At 35.9% G+C, this 13611-nt stretch overlaps 1 protein-coding gene across 1 annotated transcript in view; it reads left to right on the forward strand.

The window, feature by feature from the left end:
- LOC150092510 (vesicular glutamate transporter 1-like) overlaps nucleotides 1-13611 on the forward strand; it is a 245880-nt gene that overhangs the window by 155509 nt on the left and 76760 nt on the right. Inside the window, exons 4-5 of the mRNA XM_090414498.1 lie at nucleotides 7334-7452; nucleotides 9623-9737. Coding sequence (XP_090270624.1) covers nucleotides 7334-7452; nucleotides 9623-9737 — 234 coding nt within the window. The remainder of the gene's footprint in view (nucleotides 1-7333; nucleotides 7453-9622; nucleotides 9738-13611) is intronic.

Below are 13611 nucleotides of genomic sequence, written 5' to 3' on the forward strand. Positions count from 1 at the left end.
TTAACATTAGGTTAGGATTCTTCCCACGCCAGAAGCTTCTGCAATGTGGTGGCTGTACAACAGAAAATTAGAGACCTGTAAACATTAGAGTTGATTGAGCCTGAGTAACCGAGTGGACTTTGCTTTGTGAGTTCGAGTCCCTCTGTAGAACGAACCGAAACGAATGTCTTTAGGTGGAAGGCTCTTTTCTCACTTGTTGACAGACCACCACCATGCTGGAGGCATAAAGTAGCAGGTTTGATGTCTAGAGCTGAGTGTCCAATTTATTTAAATCTTTCAGTTCACCCACGGAACTAATAAACTTTAGGTTTCCACAGTGAGATTAACAAAAAAAAAAAAAAAACGAAAACAAAAATGTCTCTTCCCCTTATCCCAGGTTGCTATTCTAAAAGGCGATAAACGTAGGTACTTTTATTAATTGTCTTTCAATTTAGTGATGTAAGAGAAAGATAATCCAATGCTGATAACCTAACGCCTCTTTGGCTCACTGCAATGAGTGAGGTTTTGTTTTGGCTGAACTCGTCAGATTGAATCCTGTAAAAAGCACCTTACCCGATTAGATGAGACAGAGAGAGGGGAAAGGTTTTCGACTTCCTAAAAAAAATAAAATAAACAGAACAACCTTGATAAGACATCTTTCACTGAAATGATCCACGGAGGTCCCACTGAATTAGCTGCTTCGTCAGCAAACCTAAACGACTCAGGTTTGCTGACGAATCTGCAACTCTCGCGCTATCATAGCCATCCGTATGATGAAAATAATGTAGCTTTTTATTTAATGCGTAGTTAGCTCACTCTTCAAGATTCTGAATGTTCTCTTTACCAAAGCAATGAAATCCCTAGCTGGAAACCAATGGTACTAAATTAATCTCTTTCCTACCCGTAGATCAGTGTTTCTCAAAGTGTGGTACGCGTACCCCCTGGGGTACGCGAAAGGTCGTTAGGGGGTACGTGGCAATTTTCGGCTATGCATAATTAAAGGAGTCATTATAGTTTTCAACAAACAGTGCAATTAGAGACAACCCGGATAAAACGGCACTAAATAATGAATCACATCCCCTCTCCAACAGAAACTGCTGTATAGACCAAGCAAAACCATATGTTTCCGGTAGAACATATGGTTTTGCTTGACACCACTCACGTCGTTAACGTGTTAAAACTAAGAAATATATAGTGAATGTGTTTCAGATATTATGGAATTCGGTTGAAGGGAATTAGCATTTCAAGTCAACTGTTGAAATGCTATTGAAAGTTTATTTTTCACTTGGTTAGAGTATAATAAATTTAGTTTAATCCTTTATCCAAGTGTAAGCAAACAAAGTTTGCGCTTGAAAGTATCTTCAGGACTGGGGTAAGGTAGTACAACACCAGGCAACTCATAGCAAAGGTGGACCAAACAAACATCACTGCTATATCAGTATATCCCATAATGCAAAGCACGTCTCCTTGCGGATATGTCTAATGTAATGCATTAAGGGAAGGGCCACAACCCAGACTAGTTTCGACCTTTATTGAGGTCTCTTCAGTGGGAGCCAGGCCCAAGTGGAGATACCAGGCAGAAGCATTAGCAGGTCATCTCTACCTATAGGAGTTGCCAAATGGTGTGCCACCCTTTTTTAATAAATTACTCTGGATTTAGAGAAGGATGTTGAAATTTATTTTTCCAGAGTAATTTATTAAAAAAGGGTGGCACACCATTTGGCAACTCCTATAGGTAGAGATGACCTGCTAATGCTTCTGCCTGGTATCTCCACTTGGGCCTGGCTCCCACTGAAGAGACCTCAATAAAGGTCGAAACTAGTCTGGGTTGTGGCCCTTCCCTTAATGCATTACATTAGACATATCCGCAAGGAGATGTGCTGTGCTTTATGGGAGATACTGAGATAGGAGTGTTGGTATCTTACTCCACCTTTGCAACGAGTTGCCCTAGTGTTGTACCACCTTACCCCAGTCCTGAAGATACTTTCAGGCGCAAACTTTGTTTGCTCACACTTGGATAAAGGATTAAACTAAATTTATTATGTTGAAATGCTAATTTGTCTTTGGTTCGCGCAATCTTTTGTTAATACCGCACCAATCATATGCAGTTCTTCGCTGCTCTACATATCTCAAGTCTTGTAAATGACTGGTAATTTTTGCTTGAAATAATGGGAAAGACGATGACGCTATTTGGGTTTATGATTTTCATGATGCACACAAAGAAACTGTTCTCGGTGTCAAAAGTAATGATAGCGAGTAGGAGTTTCTTGGTAAGTCGCACTATTTTCAGTTTTTTTCTGAAAACTTTAGTTTCCGAAAATTCCCGCACGTATCTCGCAACACGATTTTTTAGCTTTAATTTTGGGAAAGAAGTGCGAATTATATTCGAGTAAATACGGTAATTTTTTTAGCTTTTAAATTCTTGAGAATGGATCACTGGTTAAAGATTGGATTTATAAAACCACCAAAAGAGAGCAATTTAGCAAATACAAGTAAGATACAAGAAAACGTTGATATTGCATCTGGATCAAATGAAATTGATAAGAGTGTGTCGTCTGACATCTCTAGAGAACCAAAATTTAAAAAAAAATCATATTTTTTTTGTTTACATGAACATATAAATTCAAATAAAATAGATATTTAATTTTAATTAATATTTTAAATTAATTTATTAATTTTAAATAATTAATGATTTTATTTTTTTAATTAGTTAATTATAGGTACTTGGTAATAATGAATATTTAAGAAGGAATATGCGGATATCTGAAGTTTCAGAAACACTGCCGTAGATAAATGGTCATAGTTAACAAACACACAGACACACACATACAGAGAGAGAGAGAGACTGATATCTATGTGCGGAAGAGGAGGTGCTTCAGATCGATCTGTTGCTCTCGAGTTGGATAGAAAACGTCTAAGAAGGCGCCTTCCGATTTATCGCAGATCCGTGCGAAGGATCATTAATTAGTTTAAACAAACAAGAAGCACCGATGAACCCGGCACAGCCAGTGCAGAGAAATCCAACTGGTGAAAACTAGAAAGGAAGAAGAGCTTGTTCTCGTAGGTCATTCGACTTTCGTCTAGCCACATGACTTGCTCAGGTCAAGAAAGGTGGGCAAAGGCCGAACAGCTGATGACCAACAACAAACCTGGAAGTGCCACGTCTACAGTAAACGATCTGAATTGTCGGACTGTTCAAATTCAAGCGTGATGTTCTTTAAATGCACGCAAAGCAAATCCTGCTTTCCCTGTCCTAAGTGTGTCGTTCTCATTTCTTTTCAACTTGCATCCCAGATGATAAAAAATTTCCTTAAGATGCTCGTCAGGATTCTGTAACCGGCGAAACTGCGTTGCTAAAAAATTAGCCGATTTGAGGAAAGAGATCCTGTCCTGAAAAGCCCTTGTTAAAAGTTCCTCGCCTCCCTGATAGAATTCGGGTCTATCCAACCAAAGGAGAGGTGTCGCACTTTCGACACCTCCTCTCCATAAAGAGTCGACAATTTATTACGGAACTTTATATTAGTGTATACTGAATATTCAGATTATTATTTTTTTATTTATTGCAGGTTTGGTCTAAAATCAGGTTGAGTTTTTCTGTATGTGTCTAATATTTGGCTTCATCAGCCTCTCCCCCCCCCCCTCTCTATTCATTTTACTTTATAATTTTCTACTGAATACGGATTAGCTGATCTTACACGGAGGTGCCAAGATTTTGTCTCTTGCAAAACAGACCGCCAATTAATAAGCCCACTGTACTTGCTTCATAGTCTTAGATGCTTCTGCCATAATTTCAACAAAATAATCTCCCGATTCCCTCCTCTTACAACTGTCTGTCCTTTCTTCTTCGCGTGCAGCTGCCTCTAATCGAGAGGTAATGCAGTGCAGCATAGACACATTTGCACCTGCAATGCAGTGCCTATTCAACTGCGAATTGTGAACCTAATTTATTGATTAGTTAATTTACGAGTGCGTTGTCTTGTGAACCTCGGCTGCATGCGTATTCCGTAAAGAACAAGGGAATGGAATTTTCTTGACGAAATGCAAAAAACAAGTGTGGATAAATTTGGGTTCGAATCCACTCATTTACATGAGGACCATTTTTCCTAGGCTTTTTTTTTTCATATGGACTTAAGTACGTGATATCAACAATGGAAACTCTCTCTCAAAGGAACGATAAACTCAGATACTTGTAGTACAAAGTTAAATTATTCCGAAAAAATCCACATTAACGCTACTCTGTCTCTAAGCAACTTGGGAAAGTACGATTAGAAGAAATATACGCGATATGTCATCCAATGCTTCTATAAGTAATTGTTCTAAGTGAGTTTGTTATCCTAAATACTTTACAGGCATAAGTGGCCTATATGTGCTACTGCTTCTTGCACTTTACCTTATGAGCTCATTTATGGCCATCTCCCTGATCAGCCATTAGGGTTAACCAACTGCCAGAGACATTCATTTGGATGTGATGTCTGCTTCCCATCTATTTGTCTGATTGCACACAGTCATAACCATACTGCTGAGAATAAACTTTGTGACCCCCATTTACCGTAAGGTACACTCTAAATTGAGATCTCTTATACCGTAAAAGTTTCTTTGTCCGCGATACTTTCATGTCATAGTACAGGGAAAAGGAAACAACCGCATTAGCCCACCGGAATGGTTATAGCGATCATTTTTATATAAATGAGTTTTAAGATGCAGGCTTTTGTTTTCTGCTTAAGTATCCATACAATTACTTATATTTTATTCCAGCCTATCTTGTCATGGGAATTGGATATCTACTTAGAGGGAATTAAGATCTCTTATTACCCTTCATTCCAAGCGGAAGCAATTTAAAATTCCTTTCTGTACATTTTGTTGTATTTTCCAGATGCTAAAGTATCCAACTTCGCATTAAGGCGTACCGAACAAGAGGGGAAAAGCAATGAAAAGACAGAAGCTACATTTACAATCGCGTGTATGGTCGACTTCCTATTGCAAGAAGGAAGTATCCCCCATTTAAACTAATCGCTGTACTTCTCAGTAATAAATTTATTTATTTTTATCAAAATTTAATCTCTTACATTTTGAAAAATCCTTCCGATAAAAGCTTGCTTTCTTACAAAATGTCAGCCAATAACACAAAATGATATCTTTGTCATTGTGCTATACACTTAAATAAGTGTTTTCTTTCTTACAAAATGTCTTGTTTTCTATTTAGACTTCTGCATTTCGGTTTCAGAAACATTTAGCTTCTTAATAACCGCAAATAGTTAATTAGAATAGCAACATTTTTGAATCAAATGATTTGAAATAAATATTTACTAGCATCTTAAAACATTTGGAATAATATTTTAATTTGCTAGTAAATATTTATAATTCTTCCATTTCTGAATGACAATAATTGCTCTTTTAAACACTTGTTAACTGATCTCGTTAACTCCAACAGACCAGCATTTAATAAATGTCAAAAATTTACCAATAATGCGAAGAACATTAAAAGCTGAACTAAGCCTGCGACGTGTTCAGGTGAGCAGTGGAGTGATTGATTAGCGCAACTTACGAAGCAGTTGTGGATGGTAAACTTTTTTTAGACTTTATTACTCACGAATTTTTCAAACTCACTCACACACACACACACACACACACACACACACACATGCTTATTTTTAATACCGAACCAATTTAAACTTTGCGTTTCCTACTGCCTTTCTTGCAAGTATAAAATTTTCCCAAACTTCAAGACGTGAATTGAAATGCACGAAAATTAACTCAACCGAAATAGCAAAATGGCAATTCGTGTGGGTGGAAAAAATTGCTGCTCAGAAATGATTAATCTCTACTTGCATTCAAAGGAAGAAATGCTCTGGTTCATTTAATTATGCAGTTTTCCAGGTTTGATTGAATGCCACTCTCGACAACTAATTAGCTTGACGGTTTGACTTAGTGGCAAAACAACAGAATTTTTGAAAGAAAGAGGAACGTAGAAAGCTTAATTTTTGTGCAGAATACATTCTTAACAGAATAGTAGACGGCACAAGCAAAAGATCTCGGAGAAGGAAATTGAAGATGCCTGTAATTGTTCCTGTAACTAATTATGAAATGAAGTCAGAGCGAGTTATAAGCACTTCTCAAGTATCTCTCCAAAAGCACAGCATTCTTATTAAGTTAAAAACACGTAAAAATTACTGATATGCGCATATAACTGCCAAGATGCAATATACGGTAATTCTAACTCCATGAGATTTGTACTCCCTGTGGTAATAATAATATTATTATTATCACCATTATCACCATCAATATCCATACCAGAAGATCCCTGTTTCATTTATCTAGAAATTATGGTAAAGCGATGCTTAGTGCGGCATTTTATGATGGGATATCATTTTTATTATTAATAAGACTTGCTTAATTCCTTATTTTAATGTTAATTCCGCTTCCTAAATATTCTAAACCTATAGCACATTAGTACCGCATTTATCTAACGCTTCTTACATCAAACATTGAACTTTTTACAAACCACTTGAGACCTCCAGTAAGCATTTTGCACTGACCAATGAAATTCATCCGCCATCGATGGAAAACATTCATATCTGCAGTTTTTTTGCAAAAATTAGTACGCATGAAGAATGGTACATTTTAAAGATAAATTCCGAGGTATGTATAAAGTTTCTCAGCATTCTTTGTATAAATCAAGGAACACTATCAACTTTCCACCATACCAGATTACTCCAACAAACCGAGGGACTATCCTTATCCCTTTCTGTCTACGTAACAAGTAGAAGCAAACATATGGAAAGGAATGTGTCTTTTATGAAGCTGACAATCTGTTCTTGATGCTATTATCCAAAGGAAACCTTGACTCCAAAAAAGGAATTGTTGTTTGAAAGACAATCCCCGTGTGATCTACTGTACTCTCTGTTCGTAAAAGATTACCACACAAAATACACATGTTTGAAATTCGAATCCACAGCCTATCGGTTCATTTCAAGAGGTACACAGCACTTTATGGTGCCGCTAAAACAGGTTACGGCTCAACTGCCAGCAAAAGCTTTTGAAATCCCCTTCATCTCCACCCATCTTACGTCTTTTATAATTCAGCCATCAAAGATCAACACAAATCAGGTACGTGTTTAGCAGCCTTAGCACAAAAAGGCTTTTTTTAACTGCTTCACTTGTTTTCCCTGTCACAAACCAAGAAATATGATTTCATGCAAACGTGAATTAAAATATGAAAATCATAAATTTGAAAATACCTCTCAATAATAATAATAATAATAATAATAATAATAATGTTAATCAAAACAGTTTGTTCCTTGCTATGTTATGATTTCTTTCTATCCCTAACTGTCACTTTCTTGTTTTTCCTTAGAGTCCGGAATTTGATTGGACCCCTGAAATTATTGGAGTTGTTGACGCGTCCTTTTTCTGGGGTTATATCATTACTCAGATCCCGGGGGGATTCCTAGCAGCCAAATATCCTGCCAACAGGTACGCCACTCATGTTTAGTATTGTAAAAATTCAATATTATTATAATTCATTTAATATTTATAAAATGATTGCATGAAATTGTTAAGAATATTTAACGGTGGTGATATTTTAACAGATGTAAGGAAAACGTTACTCGCAATATAAAATTTGTGAAAGTAAATAACTTTCGCTGAAAATGTGGCATTTATGATGAACATCAAAATTAGATTAAACTAAAACTGGTAGATGGATGTAACTAAGAGAAAGAAGTAGTAAATCGAAGGCTATGAACGAAGATAGATGTCTTGAAAATAGTTTTATTATGTTTATATAAAAGACAACTCTGAAAGGATTAATAGGAAAATTTTCATTAACAAGTTAATAAAAACTTCATTCCGCGCTTGGCAACCATTTTTTCCCAATCAAATTTATACAGCTGCTTTTTCAGTGCTAGGGAAAAAATCGATAAAAATAAAATGAAAAAAAATGAAAAAAAAATTACTTTTTTGTTGGTGTGTTTATCACTATGAGCACCTTGAGAAGTGAACGATGCCAACATTCAAAAAAAGATTACCAAGAAGGTGGATATCGTCTGCAACATATCAACTTATATCACCAACGAAACAGTCTACCTTGCAAGAAATATTATTATAACCACCCCGGGTTAACCCCTTTTTTAAATTTCATGCTCTACCTCTCTCCTACAATCCGAAAATATCACTCTTCGAAGAAAACCAAACCAGAAATAAAAATTAATCACAAATTTACAGAAATGGTAGTTGGGCGACAGCTTTGGATTCATTGATCTGGATTCAAATTCAATCTTCTGTTAGAAGAAAGGATTGTATATGAGTACGAGTTCAAATTAGCCATTCCTATATGTGGCACTGTTTCACCTTTATCCAGAACATGGTGATAAACCTTTGTTTCTACTTACGCAACCATTTAGTGATATAAAAATATCAAAAATTTTGGCATCGGTGCCAGGTATACATGCACTCTTCTTAGTGCGGAGAAATGGCTAAAAAAGGGAATTCGAACGAATTCTGGGTACTGTTCCACTTATTTATGGAGTAAGCCTTGCTCTTGATCTCTTATACGGTTGTGATCGTATTTGAGCCATGTTTGAATTTTTCCAAAAGGATTGCAGCTTTTATGACTTGATGGATATTGAACTGTTGAACATATGGAACCATCATCATGAACTGTTCAAAGAACGCATACTACATCCAAACTACCACGAAGCTTCTCCAAGCCTCTCCATACTGATCCACAATTTAATCCATCCAACCATCCAACCTCCAACCATTTTGTTAAAGCATCGTTTTCTTTACTATATAAGATCGCACGTTTCTGAACAAGGGTGGTAGCAAAGGCAGTGCAAGTAAAACATCGATCGCTGTTACTCAGCTTTGCCTTTCAACCAGGATCTTTCTTGCTGACACATCGGCTAATGGAGTTGCGAGTGTTAGAGATGCTCCAGATTAGCGGGCTTCATAGACGGAAGCCTCTCTTGATATCACTGGCATTGCTTACCTTTCCTATTCTGTTTTTAGAATAATTTCATTCGCCATGTTTTAGACTCGCCGATATATTTTTTTATGAGAATCCCATTCATGGAATTCAAATGAGAATAGTAATGAGAAGACTGTTCTGAACACCAAACAAGGTCCCTTGTTTACAAGCCATTTTGAACCTCCCATAAGCAGTGGTGGATCTTCCACACTACACAGAAAAAGTATCAGTCATCTACGGTATCGCTAATGAATGATTACATTTAAAGAAATAAATTTATATATAATTTTTATCCTTTTTCTCTCATGATTGCCGTAACAAAAATGGGATGAAACTACTGCTTTCATTTTCTCTAAACGATCACAGACACAGCCGTTGCTAACCAAGTGTTTATTGTGTTATATCCAATTCTCTTTCAACGCAGAAAAAATAAATAAAAAATGTCTTGCGTGCTTGGCACTAAGAAAGTGGAACGGACATGTCTTTGAAAAGTGGTGTAGTAACGTAGCTGACTGGAGACAGTTTTTTTTTATGTTAGTTTTAAAAAAATATAGATTTTATAGAGTAGTCTTTCTGTGAAATGGTCTGCATGATCACTTCTCAGTAATAACATCTATTATTTATAGTTATTAGAAAGCAAATGTATGCTCATGGAAGGTGTTTTCTTTTATGCAGGATATTTGGGACGGCAATAGCCATTTCAGCGTTCCTCAACATGCTAATTCCAGGATCGGCGACAATCAATGCGGGGATGGTTATTTTCGTTCGTGTACTTCAGGGACTAGTAGAGGTAAGTTTATGGAGAAAGTTGCTCAATTTACTTCTCGTAATCGATCATCCCATTGAGCGTTTGTTAATTATTAATCCTCACAGTGCACGAAAAGCAGTTTATCGACCAGCAATGCGATTAAATTTATCACATCCCTTCGTCTTCCTTGGTAATATAGCCAGAATATCGTCACTATTATAAATAACTCACGACGCAGATCTTTATTCGACCATATTTCAAAACGTAATGGGCAGCGCGATGCATAACTTTATTTTACGGGATTAAATCTGCCAGGAGAGTCCTCGATTTTTGAGTACGCGTTCGTTCGTTTCGATGGGTCTTCAGAGCGTGTTAGAATGCCAAGTAAAACAAATTTGGTTATGGAACACAAGCCCTCGATAGACGGTTCTAGAACCAAATGAATACTGAAAGTGTCAATGCAGGTTCGCGTGAAGTTCTTGAAAATAAATATATAAATAAATAAAATTAGCTAGTAAACGCAATTCGAATGATTCATTCATAATGTAGATCTGTTCTTTACCATTTTGGTTTCGGCTTTATTGACTTATTGGCGACCAATTCCCGCTGTTGAGTAATTCTTCATATTAATTCTGCGTTCAGTGTTACTGATGATCGTACGCGAATTTTAAATCGATATTAGGGAAAGCGTAGTTATAAGTACAGTAAAGAAAGAACAGAAAGGCAACTCAGTTATAAATTTCCATTATCATAAAATGCTTCTTATAACGCTGCTACAGAATTGTAAAAATGATCAGTTCAAGGCCACCATCGTTCGATACGGATGGCGTTTAGGAATGGGCAGTCTCATGAACAAAAACAAATCTTTAACAATTTAATTAAAATAATAACCATGAGAAATTGTTATTAATGGAATGTTCTGCATAAACTTGACGTCATGCTCTGGGATAGAAAAAGAATCTGCTGACTACAATGCTCCAAATAAGTATTGATCATCTGGTAAGATGGGTTAGGAACTGAGAGACAGCGGGAAGTAGTGTTCGGTGGAGTGTTCAAAAGAGCAAGGTTGTTAGGAACGACGCACCCCAGGGTTCGGTGTTGAAGCCCTTGTTATAATCGCAAATGAGATGTTCAAATACTGAGCGAATTTTTCTCTCTATTGAGGATACTGGGCATTGTAGCCAGTTGTCGAGATGACGTAAGCTTATAAGAATTGCCTTAAAAGATTTGAATGTGGTAAGGAAACGAAGCTTGAAATTTAATGTAGGCAAATGTAAGTATATTGGATCCGGTAAGAAGGTAATATTAGACTAATATAAGTTGAACGAAGAAGCATTAGAATGAATTAATATATATACAAGGAATTGTGTTTTGGTTGACAAGGGAAATTTAATTTCGCGAAGTTTACATCTGGAGGACAACTGTAGATGCGATGCAAAATAACTAAGGAAGATCGACTACAGTTGGTATAGCTGGAGAAGATCAATGAAAATTTATATATAATGATTATATATGACGCCATAGCATTATAAACCCCAGCATTATTTGTTGTATAATGATGATAATAATAATAACAAGTGCTTTTGTATCTCTGTGGAAATTGCACTTGCTTCCAGCATTTGATTCTCCCATCGAAAGAAAAATTTTCTAGTCCTTTTCTCAGCCTATTCCCGAGTAAGTCGACCTTTGGACAAGCAAATATAATTTTTATACCCGACAATCGGGTTTTAACTCCTCAAATTCAATCATAGAGCTTTTTCCGATATACGATGGTTGGATTACGGACCATGATATGGTGGCAGGTGTTTTCCATGCACTCCTTTCTAAATACCAATGAAATCATAACCTTGGGTCAGCTACCAATGGCGGCTGGAGAAGGGCTGCCCATCGGTCTTGGAAACGTTATGACTGAAATGGCCTTACCTACTCGTTGTGTGAATAAAAGGCGTCAGAGAATATAATTTATTTAAAATTTAAATTGTATTTTAAAATAAAATTTAGCTAATTTTAAAAAAAAATTAAAAAAGAGAGATGATGGAAAAGACGAGCTTTGAGTGAATATACACAAGCCAAGTTATTCATCGTGTGGTGAACCTTGTTTTATTCCGGATTTTATTTCTTTTTTTTTCAGCATTGAGTTAATCTGGGAATGAGCTATAGGAGTTCTTCACTCCAGTGTTCCAGTTTTTACCGCACAAAAATCAAACCAGTTACGAACATTTCATTATAGCTGCACGTATAGATATAAATTTCGGTAATTCCCGGAGTTCGTGTCGCTACCACTCTAAATGGACTTTAGTCTCCCTATGAAGAAATAAAATTAAGGCGTTCTGTCATGCTCGTGAGCAATGGAAATTAATACGCTAAGTATATTTAGTTTAACTATCTATTTTGTAGAATGTTGTTATAGCAGAACAATAGTCCTCCCCACATGTATTAAGTCCTATACAAAATGGTATATATATTAATGAAATTCTGCAGAATAGATAGGCTGCTACAGCGGTATTTCATATCGGAAGTTTCTGAAATATGTATCGGCCTTTTACTGTATTATGATAAGGCCTTGCACAAAGAAATGCGTTTGATTCTTTTATAGACTTCGAAATGAGATTTTTCGCGAAGTATTACAGTATTCACCAAAGGAACTTCTGTTTTGGACCACTACCAATTTCCAAAAGTATGTTCCGTTTCATCAAGTGAGATCTCTCTCTTCCTGTTTTCTGTAATCGAAGTTTGACCCTAATATCAGAAAACTAATGTTTTCCACTCGGCTCCATTGTGAAATATTGATATCAAGGGACAAGCATCCAGTTGTCTTCCGGCATATATCTGCTAACGTTCCCAGTAGGTGTCGTTAAGGTTAAATGAGTTATCGATTTTTAGTCTCTGGGGTTTTTAAAAGATCTCGAGTATTATCTGAAGTAGGTTTAACATTTTGGAAAGACGAAGGAAAAAGAATTTGGCCCGTTAAGAATAATTTTGTAACTTCTGGATGCAAGGGATGATTGCCAATGCAATTATGTGATTACAATTTCACCTGAAGCCTAATTGCAAATGTTTGTTTTCTTTAGTATACTAAAAGAAACAAGATGCAGTAAGTGTTTTGCCGCTCTTTAAAAGCATTATTTTATAAAAGTTATACCATTAATAGTATAGTAATATATTAATAGCAGTTATACTATTAAAAATCTAGTTAATTAAAAACAAATAAAAAATAGATAGTTCACTGACTAGCAACTAACTGTATGAATCATTGCGGTTTTGACTTTTCCTGTTCATGCACTTGGCACGTACTGTCATGCTGTTCGTGTTTATAAACAAGAAAATAATTCCAGTAGGACGTTAAGTTAATATTAAACTTTACAATTAGTTAAATAAATGCAATATTTCTATATTACGAGATAATGTTAGCAATCTGACTTTACATCGAAATAGACACAGAATAAAGAAAACACATTCCACTAAATAGGGAAAAAATAACGTAAGTTCCAGAATGCTGTTTTATGAAGAAAAAAATCTAGAGGGCGCTACCGATGTTTTTAAATCACCTGAATTGTTAAGCACGAAATGTATAGTGAAAGATTTTGAAATTCAAAGTTGGAATTTCCGTTAAGCTCGCTTCTCTGCCATCGTTGAGATCGCTTCAGTTTACTTTAGAATTCTTTTGCCTTCTTTATTTTCTTAGTCATTGTGTGAAAATCTTCTAAGCACTCGCTTCTTCAATACTAACTTAATTTCGGGAATACTTACGACTGCACCTTCCATTATATGAATTTCATGCATTTTAATTTCCAGTGCTCGCTTTAATTGGTTGCCACTTAAAAGGATTACGCGCTATTATAGATAATGGCATTCTTCACATAAAAAAAATAAATGAATAAATACTTATGGAGTTGTTTTTAAGAAAAGCATTTAG

Source organism: Typopeltis vanoorti, chromosome 25, assembly GCF_054136105.1.
Source record: "Typopeltis vanoorti isolate ZY-2024b chromosome 25, IOZ_Tvanoo_1.0, whole genome shotgun sequence".
NCBI lineage: Eukaryota > Metazoa > Arthropoda > Arachnida > Uropygi > Thelyphonidae > Typopeltis > Typopeltis vanoorti.